Consider the following 24,287-nt stretch of genomic DNA (forward strand, 5'->3'; position numbering starts at 1 on the left):
AGCATACTATATAACTGCCACCAGATGATGCTAAAGGAGGAGTTGGTAGGAGCAGTCCACCTGGTGGAGCTAAGTATTGTGTCTTTGATGCAGTTTAGAACTGCACAGTGATAAAAGCAGATCAATTTTGGGTAAATTTTATTCTTATTTATAAATTCTCTGCAACCAAAGAACCCCTTATTGCTGCCCCTGGGGTGAACTACTTTCTCCACCTCACTCTTAGAGCGCTGTTGACTGGTACTTTGTTAAATACATTACATGTATTAATTAACTCATTTAATCTCCACAGCAGCCCTGTGCAAGTCAGTATGGTTATCTCCATTTCAAAGGTGAGGAAACAGGCACAGAGAGGTTCAGTAACTTGCCACAACTGCATAATGGCAGAACCATGATTAAAATGTCTATTAATAGAATGTTTTCATTAATTTTTCTATCCTTAGGCTCTAGAGTTTAACACCCCAAGCTTCACCACAGGTGGAGTTAGTGTAACCCTACATAGCATAGCGTGACTAGTGGTTGTGAAACAAAACTGAAACGGACCAGCCTCCAGTCTCCAAGACCTCAAAGCCACAGAGACCCTGGGGGCCGAGGGGAGTGAAGGAGGGAGGCAGTTGTGAGCTGAGTGAAGAGGAGGGTTGAAATGTGAATTCAGGTCTCTTTTTTAGGGGAAGTGGTGATTCTCATCTTTGGAGCTATGATCAAGGAATATATCTTGTGGCTGGGGTAGCAGTTGACCAGGATGAGGAAGAAGGAAATAACCAGGAGTTCCTAAATCAAAAAATAAAATTCAGAAGCAGTTTTAGAGAGGGATGGAGGAGTCCACAAACCCTGAGGCACATATTTTGGGGACAGGAAAATCCCACCAGAATCTGAATGTTGCTCTGGTACTGAGGTCAGTCTTTGACCAGATACTAGTGAAAGTTAGCTACAGAAAGTTGTTTTTCTCTGACCATGATACTAATAATAGCTAATATATATTAAGCTTTGACTCTGGTAAGCTTTATTCTAAACACCTGATTTATAAACACTTGAGACAGAAGTTAAGTACCCTATCCACAGATCCCATGGTGAAAACACAGCAGAGCAGGGCTCAGAACAAGCAGTCTGGCTCCTATTCCTCAAAAGACTAGGAATATACTTACCGTATGACCCAGGAATCCCGCTCCTGGGCATATATCCAGAACAAACCCTACTTCAAAATGACATCTGCAGCCCAATGTTCATAGCAGCACTATTTACAATAGCCAAGACATGGAAACAGCCTAAATGTCCATCAACAGATGACTGGATAAAGAAGTGGTATATTTATACAATGGAATACTATTCAGCCATAAAAACCGACAACATAACACCATTTGCAGCAACATGGATGCTCCTGGAGAATGTCATTCTAAGTGAAGTAAGCCAGAAAGAGAAAGAAAAATACCATATGAGATCGCTCATATGTGGAATCTCAAACAAACAAACAAACAAACAAAGCATAAATAGAAAACAGAAGTAGACTCATAGACATAGAATACAAACTTGTGGTTGCCCAGGGGGCAGAGGGTGGGAAGGGATAGACTGGGATTTCAAAACTGTAGAATAGATAAACAAGATTATACTGTATAGCACAGGGAAATATATACAAGATCTTATGGTAGCTCACAGAGAAAAAAATGTGACAATGAATATATATATGTTCAAGTATAACTGAAAAATTGTGCTCTACACTGGAATTTGACACAGCATTGTAAAATGATTATAAATCAATAAAAAATGTTAAAACAAAAAACACAGTCTGGCTCCTGAACCTGACCTGAATCACTGCCAGCCATTGCTCCTTAAAAACTCACCTGTGCCAAATGTTTATTTCTCCTGCTAGTTTTATAACAGAAGCCCGTATGTTTTTTCAAGGTTCCATCTTGTTTCATCTCAATGTAAAAAGCTAAAATATTTTGTTCTCACCCTATCATTGTAGATAAGCAATTAGACTGGATTCTGCTCTAAACTTAGAGAGCTAAAAAAATCTGAGAACAGTGAACTAGGTCAAGGAGGATGCAAAGGTGACCAACTCAGTGTTTCTAAACTTTTGGGAACATCTTGTTAAAAAACAAAACAAAACAAAACAAAACAAAACAAAAACACCTCTTCTTCCTAATTGCCCAATTTGGTGAGTGGCACAAGTCTCTTGGCCCCTACACTTGGAATTCAGGTCTTATTGGCAGACTTAAAAAACCTAAATGCCCACAAGTGCCAAAAAGCCACATTAAGGGGTGAAGCCAGCTGATTGGGACTGGGGGAGGGGAGGCACATCTTGGTCTCCCCAGGGCAGCAGCTTTCAGCTCTAGCCACTTGTTGGTGGTAGAAGCATAGACCCAGGGTCCTGAGATCTTGTGATTTGGAAGAAGAAGCCAGAAATCCAGGTTTTTCTGTGAAAATCTGGGAGCTTGTTCTTTCCATATTTTTAACTATCTCTATTTTTAAAGCAGTATGAGGACCATTTAGAACCCCCAGGTTCTCATTCATGGACCCCTCACACTTTTCACACAGCCAGTCTGTGTTCATGTCCTGCCAAGTGGGTCTCAGTGTGCCTTTTTCATCCACCCTTATGGTACCATCCTACTGTATGCCCCCTTTCCCCTGGCAGTGGCTGCTCTGCCTACCTCTTCTCCCTGAACATCCTTCATGGACCACCAGACTCCTGATTGAAAGTTCTGTGTGATTTCTGCCTCCCACATTCTTTCATCACTCACTGAATCAAGTCAATGCTATTCAAGACCTTCCATTCAAGGACATTGACCCATCTGATTTGCTTATCTGTCCCTTTTTAATTTAATTTTTGAGATATAGTGTAAGTTTAAGGTATACAATGCATTGATTCGATACATGTACATATTGCAAAATGAATACCACTGGAGCATTAGCTAACATCTCCATCAATTCACATAATTACCATTTCCTTCTCACAGTGAGAACAGTTAGTATTTTCTCTCTTAGCAACTTACAAGTATAGAATACAGTATTGTTAACTATAGCCTCCATGTTTACATTAGATCTCTGGAACTTATTTATCTTATAACTGCACCCTTTGACTGTCATCTCCCCATTTCTCTCATCCTCCAGCCCCTGACAACCACCATTCTACTGTGTATCATCAGACTGGCATTTTTAGATTCCACATACACATGATATCATGCAATATTTGTCTCTCTGACTTATCTCATCTAACACAATGCCCTCAAGATCCATCTGTGTTGTTACAAATGGCAGTATTTCTTTCTTTCTCATGGCTGAAAAATATTCCACTATATATATATGGCACATTTTCTTTATCCATTCATCTGCTGATGAATAGGTAGGTTGTTTGCATATCTTGGCTATTGTGAATTAAGCAGTGAACATGGGAGTGCAAATATCTCTTCAAGATCTCTGCAAGATTTTATTGCCTTCGGATACATACCCAGAAGTAGAATTGCTGGATTATATGGTAGTTCTATTTTTAGTTTTTGAAGACCCTCTATACTATTTTTCATAGTTGTTGTACCAGTTTTCATTCCCACCAACATTGTACAAGAGTTCCCTTTTCTACACATCCTCACCAACACTTTTTAACTCTTTGGTGATAGCCGTTCTAACAGGTATTGATATCTCACTGTGGTTCTGGTTTGCATTTCCCTGAGGTTGCTGATGTGGAGCTTCTTTTCATGTACTTGTTGGCCATTTATATATCTTCTTTGGAATATCTGACCCTTTTTAAAAATAGATACCTAAGCTCCAGCGAAAATACGGTATTTCTCCACACATATCCTTTGCTTTTCCACTCTCTACTCTTCTTTGTTTATGCTGCATTTTTTGCCTAGAATTACTCTAAGATTTCATCTAGAATAAACGCACAAACTCTCTCTCTCTCTCTCTCACACACACACTATGCTGCATGGCAGGTACTATGCCCAGTACAGTGCTGATCAAAATAGCCATGGAAGCCCCTGCTTAAATGCTCTAAGGACACCTCAAATGAAGGCTTTTCTAATCCCCCCAGATATGACAACCACCTCTGATGAACAGCAGTAGGTTTTGTTTACCTCTGTGCCCCACCTAACTCTAGGTCAAGGCAGTGAGGGTACTATCTGGGCTTTTGTGCTGGCCCACACACATGTTGCGAGCTCCCTGAAAGCTAGTAATGTAGCTTATTCTTCTGTTTCACCTTGTACACTGATTGCCAATAATTGCTTGTTGAATGAGTGGATGAATCTCCTGATCAGGAAATAGCATGGGCAAAGAAAAAGGAGTTAGTCATACTTAGTTGTCAGCAGGTAGAAGAACTTGCTTATGATGGAGGTAGAAAGAAGTAAGATTAGAGTGTGCAAGAGTTGTTAAGGCAATAGCTGATAATAGGGCATAAGGATAAGAGTGAGTTGAGTTTGAAAAAGGAAGTTTTGGAACTATAGATTAAGGCCAAAAATCTCCACTCTAACTCCTTTCTCATGTAGGAAGTAGTGTAGCCTCTCCAAGTATTAAAGGATTTTATTCTGTATGTGGCTCAGCAATTTATAAGTATCAAATATCCTCTTCCTTTTTTTAATAACAAAAGTAAGACATAAACACAAGATTCATCTGCCGAGACTGTGAAGGCATTTGCCCAAGTTTGCCAGCTGAGTGTATCATAGATCCTCATCTGCCAGAGTGCACACGTCCACTCAGCCCTGAGTTCTTCTGACTCTGCTTCCTACATCTCGTCTCCACCCCCTGCTCTCCTGTCCCCCTGCCACCTATCATTTCTTGCTCAAGGGACAATGGAGACCCTTCTTATTTCCTCTGGTCTCATTCCTTCCACAGGCCCCCTACAGGCTTCCAGAGGGCTCACCCTAGAATAGAAAACTGCTCAGGACAGTTCCCTGCTATTACACTGCAGTGGCTCCAGAATAAACACTGAAGGTCCCAGATGTTAAGAACATTACAGTCTGGCTTCAAATCTCTCCCTTGCTGCTGTCCATCCTCATCTCCTAAAACTCCATCCACTGTCACCATCATTTTCTCAGTAAGACCAGCTGCTGTTGACTGGTGACCAATGAGGAGGTCAAAGAAAACATACACTCTGAATAGATGGGGGCACCAGAGGCTTCTGAGCAGTGTGAGAGAATCTTGTGTCAGCCAGTGGGAAGGGTCTGTGGATACTGTGGTGTCCCTTTTTTTGTTGTGCAGAAAGCACCTAGCAGGGAATGTTCTTTTGGTCAAAGGGTGATGGAAAAGGACAGAGAATAGCACGAGCAGAGATCTGGATGAGAGAAAGGGGGTCTCCTCCTCTATTCCATGTAGGCTTTTAGAATATTGGGGATAGGAATCTTTCAGCTATTCTCTTGCTTTTTTTTTACCAATAAATTAAATTGATCAAATTACATGACTTCCAAGTGAGGAATACACTGATTTGTAAGGCATTCTAAACTTATCCCTGGTTTTTTAACCGTATTTTCTCTAAAGAAAGAGATTTAAGCTACTTGAATTGGGCTGTGGTTAGAAAGTTGAACTTTTATCTTCCAATGGGCATCATACATGCATTACTGTATATGTTCCTCTCTACAATTCTGCAGAAGAAAGCCAGTGAAAAGAGGCACAGAGAAGGAATTTTTTAAAAAAGTGTACGAATGAAAAAATACAAGAAGGAAAAGTAGCAGATTTTTTAAAATAACTAGCTTTAAGAAATAAAACTTATATGGAAATTAAAATGGTGCCAGTGAAGAAAATAATGTGGAACAGAACATGTCAACAAGGGTTATCTTTTGGCTAGCAAGGCTTATCTTGTATTTATTTTAAAATAACATCTTCCTTATCATATTGACTTGTGTGAGAGAGTCATGCCACATGGCTCCGTTATTTGCTAAGGAGTGTATGAACGTGTATTAGAAGTGGGTCAAATTTCTCCTCGGTGTAAGGTATTGAGTTGGGTTAGCAAGACAGATGCTTTTTAAAATTGCATGTGACAGTAGTAGTAAAAAAAAAATTAAACACTAAATTGCTATTTCAAAGAAATGCTTAGAATTCCTGAGAGAAATTTCTACTTCAGAAGTAATAGAGATGGAATTAGTGTGATAATAGGAGGAGGCTGTGCAATTGAAGTCTACATAAATGAGTTTTCCTCCTTAGACCCTACGTTTGTGGAGGCTCTTGGAATGTTTGTCCCTTGCTTCTCATCTGGACTCGGAGCATCATCCCTACAGAGCTTTGTTTTGAGTGAACAGTATAGAAGATGTGCTGCCATCCATCTCAAAGGGGAGATTTTGGACTTGAGGTCATGTTAGACATAAAGGAGTTAGGATTTAACTATAAATGTGATATGTTAATTATTTTTAAGCCCATGAGTCTTGCTGTAGAACTGCTATCCAGAACATTTAATACAATGGTGTGCAACACTGGACAATAGCCCTGAGCCTACCCAAGGGGGTGTCTATTTAAGATGACCAGCCTCTGGAGAGGAGCAGGGCTGACATAGCCTATAAAGTTGTAAGAGAATAGGACAAAAAGAGTAGATTTGTTTTAGAAATAGGGCTTTGAATTATCACAGGGCAAAGGGAATCTGAACGGCTTTCCAGCACTGGCCAAAAGGAATCTCCAGCTGTAGCGTGGAGTGGGTGGCCATCTTGTGTCTACACGAACCCTGATCAGGGGCTGATAAATCCTTCAAGCCAGAAGGTGTAATGAGTTTCTGCTTCTGTGGCTGGTTAATATATTAGAACTGAAACTATGTTAACCTGAACTCAAAACATGCTATTTCTCAACTAAAATGAAATTTACCTTTGGACCAACTTGCTTCAGGATGTTGCTTGTAAGTGGTCTGATGGAGACGTAGATGTTACTGAAAAATTGAGTATATTTTTGAGTAACTGAGGCCAGCAGTATTGAAGACCAAGCTTTTCATCAAAGAAACCCAGTCTGTTTGACCCTTGATCAGTCCCTCAGGGAAGATCAAGATGAACAGGGATGAGATGGAAACGACCCAACAATCATGAACAGCACCCCCACCTCCTTTTATCTAGGGCACAAGCTGTCCATTCACTGAGGGATTAATGAGCAATACAGTTCTTGCCTGTAGACCCAGGAGGATGAGTCTATGTCTCCCGAACTCCTGTAAACTCAGTTATCTCCAGTCTGAATCCTCCTATCCTTCTGTTCCAGCCCCTGCTGGACAGCTCAGGAGAGATGCCTGACTCAGCAAACACTCAGGCATGAAACAGCCCATCCCCATCTCCCCTGCCTCATGTGTGCTCTTCCTCGTATGCTTTCTGCCTCCATTACCTGCATGGCCTCTTCTGATGGGAGCTTCTGAGTTGTCTCTGGTATTTCTCTCCACTGCTCTGTCAGGACAGTCAACCACTGAGCGTTACCGACTCCATCTCAAAACACCTTTTTGTTCTGTGCCTTGGCCCTCGATGAGGGTCCCACTCCCTCTTGTCCTCACCTCATCAATAAGAGTCCGGGGGTGTGTTTTCCTGTTTTTCTTTCCTTTCCTGTCAGTTAGTCACACCAGTGTAAGATCTCAAAGCAGGATTCAAATCATGTTTATCGCCCTCCTTAAAGACTTTCACCCATTCCCATGGCTGGTAGTTTCTCCCCCATGACTTGACATTCTGGGTTCTGAGACTTCATATCAGCAAATCTCACCCTGGCTGATCACAAAATGTCAACACCTGAGCTCAGAACAGACCAGTTAAATCAGAGCCCCTGGGGATGGATCCTAGGAGATCATAATGTGTAGCCCAGGGTGAGGACCCAGCCTGCTGCCTGGCTGCTCAAAAATGGGCCTCCTGGATTCTGTTCCACTGATTTCATTCCTCTGCCCCTAGCTCCCAACCAAACCTGACTGAGGCCTGTGTCAGCTTTGAGCTCACCAACATACCCCTCTTGCAACATGCCCCTCGATTCTGACCTTGGTTTGAGGCCCCTGTCCCCTCCAACCTTTGTTCTTCTGACTGTGCCATGTCTTAAACCTAGAAAGCCTTCTTCTGACCTACCTGTCAAAATGCGCTTCCTTCTAATAGGTTCAGTTTAAAATGGCACACATCCCTGGTTAGAATTGATCACCTTTAGCATGCCACAGTGCTTAGCATGGTACATCCAGCAAGGAGGCATGGGAAAACGTTTGCTGAGATGCAGTTCCTCTTCCTGCAGACACGCTCTTTCTGGATGCAGCAGCTTCAGGACTACTGGAGCTAGTCAGACACTTCACACACATCAGGGAAAAGCTGGAGACCTGCAGTCCTTAGTTACAGAAAAGCAGATACATCAACCATTCAACCTGGCCAATTTTTTTTTTTAATCACTGGATATAAAAGGTTGTTAGCTTATCATCGTTGTTTAAAAAAAAAAAAAAACTACAGGTTTCTCAGACTTCCATGTCTCTGAAATAACATTTGAACCTGAGAAGCATAGAATTTTAGCACTCTTGACTCAATCGCTGTGTTGAAGAGGACCCAGCCCCCCCAAGTACAGCTAAATTGAGATGTGGTTGTTATTGTTTCTACTTTTCTAGTTTTTAAAGCTTCAGAAGAGATTCATTTACAGTGCTCAAGGAGTTCTTTTGAAAGTGAAAATGCATTTGTGTCTATAGTAACAAGGAGGCCGAAGGGAGTGTGATACACCATCAGAAGTGTTTGTGAAAAGTGGAAGGCATGACAGAATTACTCTCAAGTATCTTAAATTGATCTTTTTTCAAGGTTAATTTAGCTATGACTGGGGCATCTCAGAATCTTCTAAAACATTAAAAAGTAATTTTAATCTTTTTATTCATTGGTATATAGGAAGAATTATATGTATTTTAACTACAATTTGAATGACATTAGAGTGCTTAGCAGGTGCCAGGCACTGTCTCAATTATATTTTGTCCACTGACTTATCTTCTACATAAAATAACAATCTTCCATTTACTTTCCATCTTTCATTTGGGGTTGATATGTAGTTCAGCACCCCCTGTCTTTAGTGTGAGGACCCCTTAAATAAGAATCAGAAGTCCCAGACTGTAGTCCTTCCTTAACCACTGTTTCTGAAACCTTAGTCAGATCACTGTAACCTCTCTGAGATCTGTAAAATGAAAGGAGGGTTCTGCTTGTCTCTGAGGTCCTGTCTCCATAATTTTATGAATATTTTACGTATGTGCCATTAAAGGTCACTTAAGGATTTTGACTTTCTGTATTGTGAAATATACCTCTATCAGATACATACTACTTATATTTACAGATCAGTGAATCATTTAAAATAACCATTTAACCACTGATCAGGTCACGGAATATCCCCAGTTTCCAGAATGTACCCATGTGCCACACTCAGTTCACAAACTTTTCCTTCTGGAGATGTCCACTAGTCTGTCTTGTTGTAGTAACCATTTTCTTTGCTTTTTAAAAAAGTATTACTACATATGAACCCCTGAATTATATGTTTAGTGTTGCCCCATTTGAATTTTAATGTTCAAATTATATTGTATGCATCCTTGTGTGATTTCTTTATATATATATTTTCAAATTGAAGTATAGTCAGTGTACACTCTTGTGTCAATTTCTGGTGTGCAGCATAATAATTCAGTCATACATGAACATACATATATTCATTTTCATATTCTTTTCAATCATAAGTTACTACAAGATATTGAGTTTAGGTCCCTGTGCTATACAGTATAAACTTGTTGTTTATCTATTTTATATACATTAGTTAGTGTCTGAAAATCTAGGACTCCCAATTTATCCCTTCTTCTCTGCCGGTAGCCATAAGTTTGTTTTCTATGTCTGTGAGTCTGTTTCTGTTTTGTAAATAAGTTTGTCTTTTTTTTTTTTTTTAGATTCCACATATGAGTGATATCATATGGTATTTTTCTTTCTCTTTTTGGCTTACGTCACTTAGAATGACATTCTCCAAGTCCACCCATGTTGCTGCAAATGGCACTATTTTATTTTTTTATGGCTGAATAGTTATTTATATTTTTTAACATTTTTACATGTTATAATCATTTTACAATGTTGTGTCAAATTCCAGTGTAGAGCACAATTTTTCAGTTATACATGAACATATATATATTCAATGTCACATTTTTTTCTCTGTGAGCTACCATAAGATCTTTTGTACATTTTCCTGTTCTATACAGTATAATCTTGTTTATCTATTCTACAATTTTGAAATTCCATCTATCCCTTCCTACCTTCTGCCCCCTAGGCAACCACAAGTTTGTATTCTATGTCTGTGAGTCTATTTCTGTTTTGTATTTATGCTTTGTTTTTTAGGTTCCACATATGAGCGATCTCATATGGTATTTTTCTTTCTCTTTCTGGCTTATGTCACTTAGAATGACATTCTCCAGGAGCATCCATTTTGCTGCAAATGGCGTTATGTTGTCGATTTTTATGGCTGAATAGTATTCCATTGTATAAATATACCACAGTTTATCCAGTCATCTGTTGATGGACATTTAGGCTGTTCCCATGTCTTGGCTATTGTAAATAGTGCTGCTATGAACATTGGGGTGCAGGTGTCATTTTGAAGTAGGGTTCCTTCTGGATATACCATTTGTAGCAGTCCTCCACATGGTTGCTTGTAGTTGTGATTTGTTCCCTTTCATACCTGTTGTATGAATATACTCCTGTTGGAGTACAGTCTACTGTTGGTGGACATTTGGGTTGATTCCCTTTGGGATTTGTTAAGGAACTGGTATTGGACCATTGTGTATGTGTGTGTGTATTCAGTAATGCCAAACTGTTTTTCAGAATCCTTATATTCCCATAGCAGTTTAAGAGCATTCCCATTGTGTCACATCTTTGCACACTTAACTTTTTGCCAGTTTATATAGGTTTCTGTAAAACCTTTAATCACCAAATTTCCTTTTTGATCACAGCATGTCTGATCTCAGTGAAACAATCCTCTGCTACCAAGAAAATCATCATCATCTTAGAGAATTTGGATAAATCTTCACTGTCTGAGTTGCTGGGGGACTTTTGGGGACCTCTGGAAAATCACAGCACTGAGAGACCCTGTACTTTCCAGAAAAGTAAAGATAGTGGAGAGGGCTCCCTGAGAAGCAAGCTTCTTCAAGATTCTTTCAATCTTTCTATTCCCCAGAGTACACATTAGGCTTCCTGGTCTTCTTTCCTTCATGTATGTGAATTTGGATTTGTCCCCTGATACCGCTTGCTGAGGTTGGAGTGTTGCTTTTGGTTTGTTTTAGGAAATGTAACATCTGAATGTTACTGCTTTCATGAGAACCACTTTCTGATGGGAACCATTGCCAAGGCCTGTGTCCAGGGCTCTGACTTGCTGGTACAGCAGCATTTCCACTGGGTTCAGCTGCAGTGGGACGGGGAGCCTGTGCATGGGCTGCTACAGAGGTTCCTGAGAAGGGAAGTTGTGAACGAGGTAACAGCCCACAGGCACAGGCTGCTGCCGGGAGAGGGGCCTTGCGTGCCAGGCAACCTGGGCCTGGGCTCTGCCACTTACATGTGGTCTGCAGCAATTAAAATTTTTGGATATTCAAGGGTTAAATAAGATAACACATACAAAATCCATAGTAGTTTCTGGAATATATTATGTACTAAAAAAAAAAAGCAAATATTCATTGTTCTCAAGGAGTCTCTCCAATTTTAAAATGCTGTGGGAAACTAGATTAGAGAGTTAACCACTCTTCTTAAGGAAGAGCTACTGCTTTCCTTGGAGCCTTCCCTGTCCACCCCCTTGAGCTAATGTTAATATTTGACTGTTACCCTGTCCTGTCATAAATATTAAGAAGTCATGTGAAAAAAATTAGAACTCTGTTGACAACTTTTTAAGAATAATAATCACTGTTAGTGATTTTTCAGAATAATAAAATATTCTATATTCTACCAAATAACAAAATTAATTAGTGCTGACCAAAGCTAGTACATTACTATTTAATTTAATATTCTTAAATGAGGCCAGTAGCTGAGTGTCAGGATGGATCTGAAGTAAAAGAGCTCAATTTAGCAGGGTTTTATTGTGTAATCCTGCACAGGGGGCCACACTTGGAGGACAGGATCTTCATTGTATCAGCACAGTATTTTAAGCTGTAACCCAAAACCCCTCTGCTAGCTGCTTCACAAAAAGAGGCTTTTCCCCTTACATAACCAGACATCTTGCAGAAGGTGTTGCTGCCGTCCATTCACACCTTCACCCACATCTCAGATCTGGGTGAGTCTCTTGACCACCTTTCAGACTGCAGGATATCTGCAGGGCTTTGGGTACCACACCCTCACACAGACGTGTCTGCTGGCAGGAAGCAGGATGCTGTGTGGAGAGGGAGCTTCAGCATCCTCCATCTCCTCTGTATCAGGGAGGAAAACAGCTTTTTCTGAAACTCCCAGAAACCTAAGACTTCCCCTTACTGGTTCATTAACTAGAACTACTTTCATGCCCACCTCTCCACCCCAGACCATGGCTAGAATGAACTTCCCAAGACCAAAGTGCTCCACCAAATTCCTGAACAAAATTCTGTGTCTGTTGTGTTAGAGCATATGAATGTACGTGCATTTGTGGGGTGGGGCGGGGGAGGCAGGCAGAGGGAGAAGTGTGGAGTGGGAATGCCTTCAGTGATTTCATGAACAGTGCCTGCCACTAGTAACTTGAATTAGTTTCTGAAATTTGTAATTTAATCAGAAGTCTTCTGCCCCAAGCTCTGCTAAAGTCAGTTGCCTGGTTATAAATCTATGCTTTTGACCAAAGCACATATAATGTACAACCTTAACCAGCAGGAAGATAGGTAAAGTAAACATAGTCATAGGTCTGTAGCTTTTCAAATTATAGAGATTTCCATTAATTTCATCACTTTTATTATTTAAATCTTATTGCCAAAAAAAAATCACATAAATAATTGCAAAAGATACTAGTTTTTCTTAAAGATTTTATTTTTTAAGAGCAGTTTTAGGTTTACAATAAAACTGAAAGGAATGTACAGGGATTTCCGATATAACCCTTGCTCCCCAAACATGCATAGCTTCCCCTGTTATCACCAGAATCGTGCATTTTCTTATCAAGGAGTAACCTACATGGCACATCAAAGTCCCTAGTTTACCTAAGAGAAAAACATCGAATGCGTCATGAATTTGCATGTCTTCCTTATGCAGGGGCCCTGCTTCTCTGAAAGGTACAAGTTTACCGGTTTACCAGTTTGGTTCTGTAGATACAGCACTATTTTGGATAAAGTGTACCTCTTTTTCCCCTTCTCCAGCTCTCTGGTGAACCTTTGAGAAGGATTGATTTTACTTGTTTTGAAAGGAAAGTTCCAAGCTTCAAGCTCTACACCTTCCTCCGCTGTGTTTAAGAACAGGCAAGTGGGGTGTGCTGTGAAGAACAGAAAGAGGGGAAAGGGTAATGCCTTTAATTTACCAGGAATCACTCAGGTAGGTTAATAAAATGGGCTCTTGGAGTGAGTGCACAATGGGAATGAATGACTCCTGCAACACATTAGAACTCTTGTAACTGCAGGAAGGAACCAAGCCTTTGGGGGCTCTCAGAAGCACACTGGCACTTGTTCACAATTTCTTCTTCCAGTTCCTCACAGGGATGAAGGTAAACTGATCTTTTAGGACAACATCAGGCTTCTAGCATTAAAAAAAATAATAATTATATTTCTTTAGTAGGAAATTAATATTCAACTGTTATTAATTGTACATGATCTCATTATTCTTGCTAGAAGAATATTGGAGAAAGAGGGAGAAATATGATTGTTCCTTTTTTTTGAAGAAAAAGGAAATTATAACAGATCCCAAAGCCTGGTGTAACACAGTGATGTCACTTTAGCGGTGCTGCTAGAGTCACTGAGCCACTCTTTCATGTTTTTTCTATACCAAATTCTATCCCTTCATGTAGGACATACAAATATTCATGTATTATCCTCAGTCTTGGTATCTAATTATTATGATATTATATCATAATTATCATTATATCATAAAGATTTACATAAATCTGCTTTCTTATAAAATACAGAGTTAATTGTGAAATAATTCTAAATTATTGAGATTTCTCCTCATAGTAAATAAATCTTCATCCTTTTATGAACCTTCTGTGCTACCAAAAAGGGACTCTACTTTATAAAATATAATTCTAAAGAGAATTGCTCCCATTAAACTATGTGTACGATACAGTATTACTTAAAATGTACACATTTTAAAATTTGAAAACAAATGAATTTCCTCATGCCAGCAGAACTCTGTACATTTTGATGAAGTTAGCATTTTAGCTGACTTGCATTCTAGGGAAGTTAAAAGTAATACAAGGTGAACATGCCACAGGTCCAGATGTACCATCTTCTCACTTAACCAAATTATTAAACTATTTCATGTCATCTTTATTCATTTGTTCAGAATCCTTTCTTGAACACCTATTATTTGCAAGACCTTGTGAGGTACTCTCTGTACGTGTGAAAACTGATTTCTTCCAGAACTGATGTGTAAGAATTCCTCTGAGGTGTCTTACTGCACTGTCACGTCTGAATCCTTGCATTTCACGTCATGAGCTACAGATCTATCTCCGCATCTCATGCTAACACACATGATAGAGCGTGGTGTTACCTATCCCTCCTTCAGCCACCCCAGGTGGAGGGAAAATCAGAATCGGCTACATTTTTGTTTTACAGTTTTAAGTGTTTATCTTCTAAATTTTGGACTGATGGAAACAAAAGGAAAAGAATCCCTGTTCCAAACCGAGCCCCCACCTTCCTCCTCCCTGTGTCTCTAGTTACGAGGGCAGGTGCCCTCCCCCTGCGATCCCATGTGCAAGATGGTTGACTGGGCCCCGGCTGTCTGGCAACAGCTCAGCGTGTGCCTGGCCGGCTTGGGCACACTGGAAGCACTTCTTGGACCAAAGTATTTCCTGTCTTGTCCTGTAATCCCAGGGTATATACAAGCAACAGTGAATTAAGTGTCATTTCTCCTTCTTTGTCCATGTAAAGTAGAGCCCAGGCCAGTTTGGGATTTTGGGGGGTGAGTGGGAAAGCTGCAGGGGCAGCTTCTGCCATCAGCAGAGAATGCTGGGCTCCACACTGCTGGCGCAGGAGCACCAGGACTTGTCTGTTGAGCAGTTCCTAGGGAAACTGTTTTTTGCTAAGACTAGATTGATAGCAGTTTCACTTTGTTTACAAAACTCTCATCTGAGTTGTGGGTGACTTGCTGTGCAGTGTCTCCTGAGGAAGGTCCACATGACACATTCCATCAAGGATCCTATAACCAAAAAAAAAAAAAAAAAAAAAAAAAGGAAAGAAAGAAAGAAAAAACCGAACAAAATGACACAACTTCATTCTGTTGATGAAGTGAAAAGCTTCCTCCTTTATTAATGAGACTTATGTACTTACTAGGTTTTCTTTCGGAGCAGCTTATGAGAACAGACATATATACAATAAGGTTAATGAGATAGAAAATCAGAAGGAAATTGAAAGGAGGAAAAATTTATCTCCATCCAGATTACTTAGTAAGGTCTCTGAGATTAGCTATTAGATTTGATTCTGTGCTTTCCGGCATCCTGGGCAGAAATCCATTTTGGAAAGCAGGGGCTGCAAATAATACATCTTCTATTTTGTAAGACAAACTGTCAAATTAGTAATAGCTCACTGGGGGAAAAGAAGAAGTGCTATATTAAAAAATACATAGCATTTTCTTGTTAAAAAGCAGAAATACATTTATTCATATAATGACCCCTGTGGCAGTATCATGATTAAATTTAAGCCTTTTCAGAGTCTCAGGATTCTTAGGAGCCAGTTTTGGCCTTTCCTGTTTGGAGCAGTCGTTGTCAAGAAGTAGACGCTCAGAAAATTTTATGCTCCTTGTAAGCTGACAGGTTTACCTGCTGCTGGTTCGGGATGCTGGGTCAGAAGCCAGCACTTCATCGCTTACAGCACAGTTGCAGCCTAGGTTTCATATGTGCATCAGTTCCCCCAGCTTCTCGGGTCCCCTGGGGTGATGCCTAGTGGCCCAGGTGGGTGCTGTCTTTGCATCAAAGCTGTGGAACTTCAAGCTTGGATGGCAATCACCCTGTCTTCTAACAGTAGATGCTGGCGAATCTGTGTACCTTTTGTCCTGAAAGGAAAAATTTTCATTACCCTGCTGAGGAAACAAATCTGCCCACTGCTCCAGAAGGAGGCACTGTATTTTCTAAGTCTGTTTGCTGTACTATCATTCTTGGAAATGTAGTCCAGGACAACAGCTTACACAGGAGGTACAGAAATGCTGTGGAGAGTTGTCTCTGAAACATATAAGGGAATTAAGAAATTTTTCTCTTTTTTTGCCAAAGCTTATCATCTTTACCCCTTTAGCAACTTTAAGAGTAATTGTGTATTTTTTTTTCTGAATTATGTATCACTAGACATGAACAAAGAAGCTGACCATAGACAGATGCTTGTTATCTGGATAATAGTTTTAACAGTTTTGAAAGGCTTATGCCAATGACCTAATAGCTTTGACAAGTTTCCTACTCTGGGAGTAGTTTTTTAATTTACAGCCTTTAATTGTAATAACTGTTTTTTTTTAATGCTACAACAAAGTGTCGTCTTTTTTGAAAGAATCTTAATTGGCATTGAGGGCTTCAAATTTGGGCTCAAGTCCCACAGCTACAGCTATTAATGTGAAGAGTCCACTTGAGGTGATGGCTCGTTGACTGCATCCCTTCTACAGGGCTAACCCTCCACATGTAGACCCACCTTGGGGTAGGCAGATTTTATTTGCCAGTGATTATAAAATGAATCCCCATTGCAGAAATATTAAAATACAATCTATGTATCTTACTAAGGAAAACGGCAAGTAAGTTTAAGCTGTTTAGACACAGATTTTTAGGCAATCGTTTTCCCAGACTGCTTCAGTGTGTAAAGTTTTCTCCTTTCCACCTTCCCCCTTACAATAAATACTTATTTGGGCATTTATCTATTCAACACTCAAACATTGATTCCTGCTCTCCAAGATCTTATACAGAAAAAGGAGAGAGACATGTGAACAGCTTCATTTGAAATACATTGCACTTTTAAGCCAAACTCAAACTACTCTGGTGTTGGATAATTTCATTTATTCCAAAACTACCTGGGAATTATAGGATATATATAGAAACACTTAGGTTTTGCTTCATGGTCTTCAAACTTGTCCCTCATAATGTAATTCACAAGAGGTCTGGTCTTAACAATGAATCCGCTCCTCTCTCACAAGGTGGATGTGGAATTGTGTCCAGAGTTCAAGAAGCAATATTGTCAGGAACCTCTGAGAAAAGACAGCCAGGCCTTGGGCACACAACCAAAATCCCTAGCCAAAGGGAGCAGGCTGTGGTGAGAGCTGCTCTCAGCATCTTGATTAATAAAGCTGTTCTGCATGGCTGTTCCCTCCAGAGAGCAGGTATGTGGTTTCATGCTGAGAGGAGAGGAAATTCACACACATATGTAAGACTTGTTTGAATTTGGTTTTAGGGATCTCTCTTTTCTCTGTGTAACTAGAGAAATTATCTCGACATAATGGTTGTTTCACAACATTGCTCTAGAACTCATCTGTTTTTTAATTACTGGCTCACCTTTAAACACCAGACTTCAAAGTAAAGTTTGCTCATTGACAAAACCTCTGCATGGATATTAAGCAGGCCCATGATTCTGAAGAGGCTATTTCTTTGGGAACTGGAAATGTTGGATTTTGCTTGACTCCATGAAACCACATTATCGCCACTCTCCTTTGTGTCCTTTCAGAGCTGGACCAGCATACAGCTGATTTCAAAGGAGGAAGTTTCCCTTTATCCATAGTTTCAAGTTACAACAGTTGTAGCCAAAAGAAAGAAAGTGGTGCCTGGAGAAAGGTGAGAACCAGTCCTTGCAAGAAGTCTGGGCATTTCTCTTCATTCACCTGGAACAAGCCGGATCTGAGTGAAGAAGGTAAGGGGGCCAGGCATGTTCACCTACACACATGTGGGCACCCACAGGTGGTTTCTGAATGCAGATGTGCTGTTATTTTTATCATTATGCATTCAGCAAAACAAAACTGAGTATGTCAATGCATATTTTCAAGGAATAAAGTACATGGAGTAGGGTACATTTCAAAAATGTTGAGAGTACCCTACATGAAAAGATAACCTTTTATACTAGAAGTCTAAAATTAATTTTTTCTTTACTCTGTTAATGATCATCTGCTTTTGATTAATTTTTCTTAGGAGCCACACAATTATATATATATATGTAATAAAAATTGACCCATAAAAGGAAAGAAATATGCCAAAGAGCATCCCTAAACCAACCTTAAATATTTAGAAGTATGTTAGGGTCTCTTACATGTTTCTTTTTCATACATGGGATGTACCTTGTCCCAAGATTTAGTCTAAGCACTGGAAACACAGAAGTGAAAACAGGAGATAAAAATCCTTTCCCTCATATAGTTGACATTCTAGTAAGTCAGTGAACAGATTGTGTGTATAACTGGATATCATATACAGAAAAGAAATGTGTAAGTTTTTATTCTAACAAAGAATAATTTATCTCTGGGGCTGGCTTTGACAATAGGATAATCAACAATTGTACAAATTACAAATGTCCTCCCTAAAGGAGATCATCTTTGAGTAAGAATGATGTTCCAACCTCATATGCATTGAGGATTTCTAATATACGTAATTAATTTTAGGTCTTCAGGGTACAAGGGGGCTCCTGAAGTAATACGTTTCATGTAATTTTATGGCAACTTTATAGCAGAGGGGTTGCTAAAATAAAAGGATATGATGTCTGAAATCTTATATTTCTTAAAGCAGAAAAAAGTTGCTTTAGTATATTTCCATATTTAAGCTTGTATTTTTAATAAAAATTTAATATGGCTTTTAACCATATCAATACATGCCAGAGTTTTGAAATTATGCCAAATATGTGATGATAAATTGTGACCACTTTTTAAAAATGATTAAATAGACAGTAACTGGGAAAAAAAACTCATTGTAAAATAAGCGTTATATATTTATAATAGGATACATTCTGATCCCCAAAGCTTGCCATTACTTCCTAAAGTTAGAAGTAATGAAGTTTGACTCATGGAATAAAGTCATTAGACTCCAGTCCCGCAAGAGACTCCCCTACGTGAATTTCTGTAGCGAGGATTATACCCTCTACCTCTCTATCTATCCCTTCGTAGTATTCAAAAGAGCTCTGTGATGAGGATTGCCACCTCTGATTATAGATATCAAAACTGAGGCTCAGAAACCCATGGCTACCTGCTCCAAATCCCTTTGACAACCCCATGGTTCTGTAATCTGTGTTTTTGTATCTTGCAAGTCCAATGCTGTTTTCTTCCATCTGTGCCCCTCTAATCCTGCGGCACGTGGAATAACCCATGGCAGTCGTACCTGGACACCATGCAGACTCTTCACTGTAGCAGCTCCAAGTGTGTGAGAATTTCTTAAGGGTTCAGGATCAGCCTCTTTCCTGAGGTAAGTAATTACCTAAACAATAAGCATTGTCTGTATATACTTTAGAGTTGACAAACAAAACCCATTAAATGAATATGAACTTATATTATGGAAATAAGTCTACCTTGGCAGACTATCATGCAAAATATTAAACAGTAAATAATTATAAATGATTTTAAATTCATTTATATGTTCAGTAATTAGTTTTAGAACTATTGGATATATTGGATATTCTTTGAAGTACGAAAACTTACTTGAAAGATGAATAACATTGTAGGTTTACACTGACTTCAACACAGAGATTTATAAAATTCATTGGCCAGTGTTGAGGTGAATAAACCACTGTTTGGTTAAGAACCAAGGTGGACATGCCTCTAGGTATTTTTTATCATAGTAATCTTTCCAACAATTACATTTGATATAAAATCATTACAACAAGGTTTGGGTTGAATTTTGTTTTTGTTTCTGTTTTTTTAATCACTGTTTAAAAAAATACCAAAATAGGAACCCTTTTGCATTCCCTGCAGACCATTGTGGAAGCTCATGAAATTTGGTAAAGACACAGCCTCTTTCTTTGCTGACCTAAAGCACAAAGATGTAGGTCACAGGCTTCTGGAGGTCAGGGCGCAAGCCTGTGCACTTATCTGGAATTAGGGAAAAACTGCTAGTTAATGCTTTCTGACAATAATGACAGAAGTAGGGATGAGGAAACAAGTACAGAGATTCTCTGATGATCTGCCTTTAGTCAGGAGATTTCAGAATTATTGTTCAGAGACAACCTGTGCTAGCAGCATTCATACAACTTCTTTTCTTTTTTCTTATTTATTTTTCCTGCCTAATTTTTTTTAACATTTTTTATTGATTTATAATCATTTTACAATGTTGTGCCAAGGGGGTGCGGGGCGGGAAGGGATAGACTGGGATTTCAAAATTGTAGAATAGATAAACATTCATACAATTTTAGAATTCACTCAGAAGCAAATGTTTTCATGAACTTACAAAATGTAGGCTGTATTACAGAAACAGACATTTTGGTTCGGAAATGGCTGAGTGTTTCTCATGCTTCGACTGCAACCCACAGTGAGAAATAATTGACAGCATGACTAGTTACGCACGGATAAATACGCATTTGCATGTACCCATAACTATTACAAATTGGTATGTTTACTGAAGGCAGTACAGTCTGATATTTCCTATTCTGTTTCTTGTTTTTTTTTTTTAATGGATTGAAATCTGCAGTTTGAAATATTGGTATGATATGCAGTATTGCTTAATGGTGTGGCTTTTTGTATACTGTTTCTACTTCGAATTGCTTTGCATTTTACAGAAAACAAAGTTAAATTTGTACACTATTAATGCCACCTGCACTGTAATACATCATGGGGCCCACACATCAGAAACTCTGCTTAACCTATAGTCAATAGTGTTAGAAGGCAAACAAAAGTAGAGAAAGGGAAATTACCATCATCAAAGGGCAGGTATTAACTCCTTTTCAGGTACTTTGAGAACAAAGATCTAAGGGCATGGGGAAGAAACCATTGAGAGTAGGGTCCACTGATAAAAGCAGAGTTCAGGATTCCCGAATTCAACTTCAGGAGGTGTGAGTTGTATTGACTTTAGTTATAAATATACATGAGGTAGTCATTCCCTGACCTTTCCATAGTGTCTTAAGAGATGGATTTAATCCAAAAACAATTTCTCTGTACTAAGAAATTAATACAACATTATAAACTGACTATACTTCAGTAAAAAATTACAATACTCTTTCTTTTAAATAAAGTTCAAGATGCACAGGGACATTCTTTTAAAATGCTTACAATTTTTCTTTAAACAGGTATCAAAAATAATATTGCAGCTGAATTGTAACAGGAATGCTTCTCTGTCAAAACAAAAAGTAAGTTTACCTTGCAGATTTAACTCATAACAATACACATTCTTATTAGTTTGTGCAACAACTATGCTGTTAATACAATTTCTTAAAAACATAGAGGTCATTCAAATGCTAGTATTAAACTGAAATCTAATGAATGAATGAAATCTAAAGAAAAAAGTTCCTTAAGCTTAATATAACTTAATAATAGCCTATTTTGCTATTAGTTTGTTAAAAGGTTAGAAATATCATTGGCTTCATTTTATAACAAATTTGATAATTATTCTTAATACATTTGCAAAGTTAGGGTAAATCCTATTTGTGAACTTTTAAACAGGTTTTAAATGTTACCATTTTTTTTTTTTTTAAATGACAGAATTACAGAAACATAGCATGACTTGTTCTCTTACGTTGCTCCTGGGGAATTGAGTATAGCTCCAAATTTGTAAGCTGAAATAAAGAATTATTTATTATAGAATATTTGTAAATAGGCCCCCAGTGGAGCTGAGTAAACTGTGTGCCCTCTCGCTTGGCAGATAACATTTAAAATCCTGTGGCCTGGTTTACAGAATTACAGAAGGGGGAGAGGGTGAAGGAAAGTTTCATGTGCTTGTTTCTGCCAGGCCCACTGTTAGATCTGCTCTATTCAAGGAACCTATGTAATTTTTTGTGCTAATTCTATGATGTAGTATAAGGAATTCGTTCCAGATAAGGGGGCCCAGGAGCTGAAGTGTTGAGTCCAAAAAGAAAATCTGACCCAGGGCCATAGTGCTAGTAAGTGGTAGATTCATACATTCTCCACTATCCCACTGCCCCCTACACCATACACCAGAGTGTTCAATGCCTTAGCCTTGGAGACAGAAGAAAAGGGAAGAGTATGGAGACTGGAATGTTATAAGACAGCATGGATTTCTTTGTGTAATATTTTATCCTATAGAGAATTTTGAGTGGGAGTTATCAAAATCCAATGGGAGTGGGTTGTTGCCTAAAATGACATTTATGAATGCCTTTAAAGGATTTAAAATTATTTTCCTACCCTCCACCAAATCCCCCAAAAATGTGTGGTGTCTAGGTTCCATATTGGGAATTGGGCTGTTGCTCTCAGTTTGAAAAACTCTTCTGAACTTTGTGGTAGGTCTTTAGAGAATAATATATCATTGATGTTGAATTTGGATCAAAGACTCTCTATGGGTTCAGATGATGAAGCCGACCTTGTGAAGGAACTTCAGAGCATGTGTTCCTGCAAATCTGAATCTGATATAAGCAAGGTAAGCAGGACACATCAGGGAAGGCACTGAGTGGCTCCACCCAGCAGCAGAGAGACTTCTTGGAGCCGCATCATAACACTCACTCCCTGATAGAAATTCCTTATAGTTTATGCTCCAAATCAAAACATCCCTTACCTTGCTTAGAAAAGTGCTTCCTTCCAACATACAATTTATACAATACGAGAGCCCTATTTAGCACAGCTAGTCAGAAAACCATGAAGTTAAAAATTGTGTATGTTAATTGTCTTACCACAAGTTACACTAACACATCCTTTTTCTTTCCACATTCTTAACTTTGGCCTGTAAGTCATCTATCTGTAAGAGAACATTACAGCAGACTTGTGTTCTGGATATAGCAACAACTCTCCTTAACAAATAAGAAAAATGGGTGGCCTGTGTAATTTGTTTAGTCAGTCTTTAAGCTGTGAAATTTGAGATCCAAATATGTACGTCAATGACTCAGTCTCAAAGAAAGCATTATTATAGCATCAAGCTCAGCCTGTTCTGGCACTCTGATATCTGCAGCAACACTGACCAAACTTTCTTGATAAATGCCTTTTACTTTAAAGAGAGAAGGAAGGTAGTCATAACTTGTGCAGGTTCCACTGGGAGACTCCCCTATTATACTTGGACAGTCATGGTCTCTAGGACAGAGTAGAATTGACTACCTTATTTAACCTTGCTGGAAATGAGCTGAAATACTTAGCCACTGGAAAAATAAGGTAACAATCAAAGTCTTGCAAATTTTATATTCTTTTGTTGACATGTGACTCTTAAAAAAAAATAAAGGCTCATGTGGTTACCTTTTTTCTTAGAGACTGTTTCTCATGCATTTGCTGTTAGTTTCCCATGAAGTCTGCATGTATACAGTATAGGACTTGAGGGTCTGTTCTGTAGAATTTCTGACAGAGAAGAGAAGGATCACATTTCTGGTGTGGGCCTTCCACAGTGACTTTGTCTCACCTTGAATATGTCACAGTGTAACTGTGAAAACACAACTTGATAAATTGTGTACTTTCCAGATTGCCGATTCCAGGGATGATTTAAGGAGGTTTGATAGTTCAGGAAACAATCCTGCATTGTAAGCAACTGTTAATAATTCAAGAATGCCAGTGTCACAAAAGGTAAGTGCCCCTTTCCCTCCAGAATGGGACAAAGAAGGATTGTTGTGGAAGTGACTTCACAAATCTGTCAATGTACATCACCAGGTTACTTTTAAACCATAGCTGGGAAATAAATAGGAGAAAGGTAAAAGTGTTCATTAAGTAATCAAGGTTAGAAAGATTACTGTTGGGCTAATAGCTTGAAAGAATCATATAGAAAAAGCATTACTTCCCCCTCCCCTTCTGTTTGATGCCTAAAAATTTGATTCCAAAGTTTTGTGTGTTTTCCATTTGGTTTCATTATTTTATGCCAAAACTAGAACTAATGTAACTTCTGTCTTGTTTTACTTTAAAAGGGAACACTGATTTTCATCTGAGAACTATTTTGGAAAATTGGAGTTAATTTACAGCAAAGGGCTGAGTGATAACCTAACGGTCTTCTATACATGGTCTCACTTCTGGTTTTCTTTAACTTGCTGTATCATGCATGATGTTTCAGTGAGAGTCTTTCCTTTAAAAACCAATCAGAATGTCAAATAGAGGAGCGCAGATTCCAACAGAGTTCATTAACCTCTTGAAATAAAAGATTGGTTAATAAATGCCAAGAGATGAAATGGCCCAGCCTGATCCTCCTGGTGAACGGAAACAATAAAACTGCTCCTTACCCAGCAGTGA

At 38.9% G+C, this 24,287-nt stretch overlaps 1 protein-coding gene and 1 pseudogene across 1 annotated transcript in view; one reads left to right on the forward strand and one right to left on the reverse strand.

Moving 5' to 3' along the window:
• Window positions 1-24,287, forward strand: part of LOC105076991 (cortactin-binding protein 2-like) — a 29,074-nt gene that overhangs the window by 456 nt on the left and 4,331 nt on the right. The window contains 9 exon segments of the mRNA XM_074373122.1: window positions 10,853-11,005; window positions 11,183-11,370; window positions 14,704-14,861; window positions 16,632-16,663; window positions 16,980-17,336; window positions 17,678-17,877; window positions 21,206-21,264; window positions 22,377-22,509; window positions 23,532-23,633. Of these exon segments, the coding sequence (XP_074229223.1) occupies window positions 10,853-11,005; window positions 11,183-11,370; window positions 14,704-14,861; window positions 16,632-16,663; window positions 16,980-17,336; window positions 17,678-17,877; window positions 21,206-21,264; window positions 22,377-22,509; window positions 23,532-23,633 (1,382 nt within the window).
• On the reverse strand, window positions 13,047-13,146 carry LOC123619931 (U6 spliceosomal RNA; annotated as a pseudogene).

This window comes from Camelus bactrianus, chromosome 11 (assembly GCF_048773025.1).
Source record: "Camelus bactrianus isolate YW-2024 breed Bactrian camel chromosome 11, ASM4877302v1, whole genome shotgun sequence".
NCBI classification, from domain to species: domain Eukaryota; kingdom Metazoa; phylum Chordata; class Mammalia; order Artiodactyla; family Camelidae; genus Camelus; species Camelus bactrianus.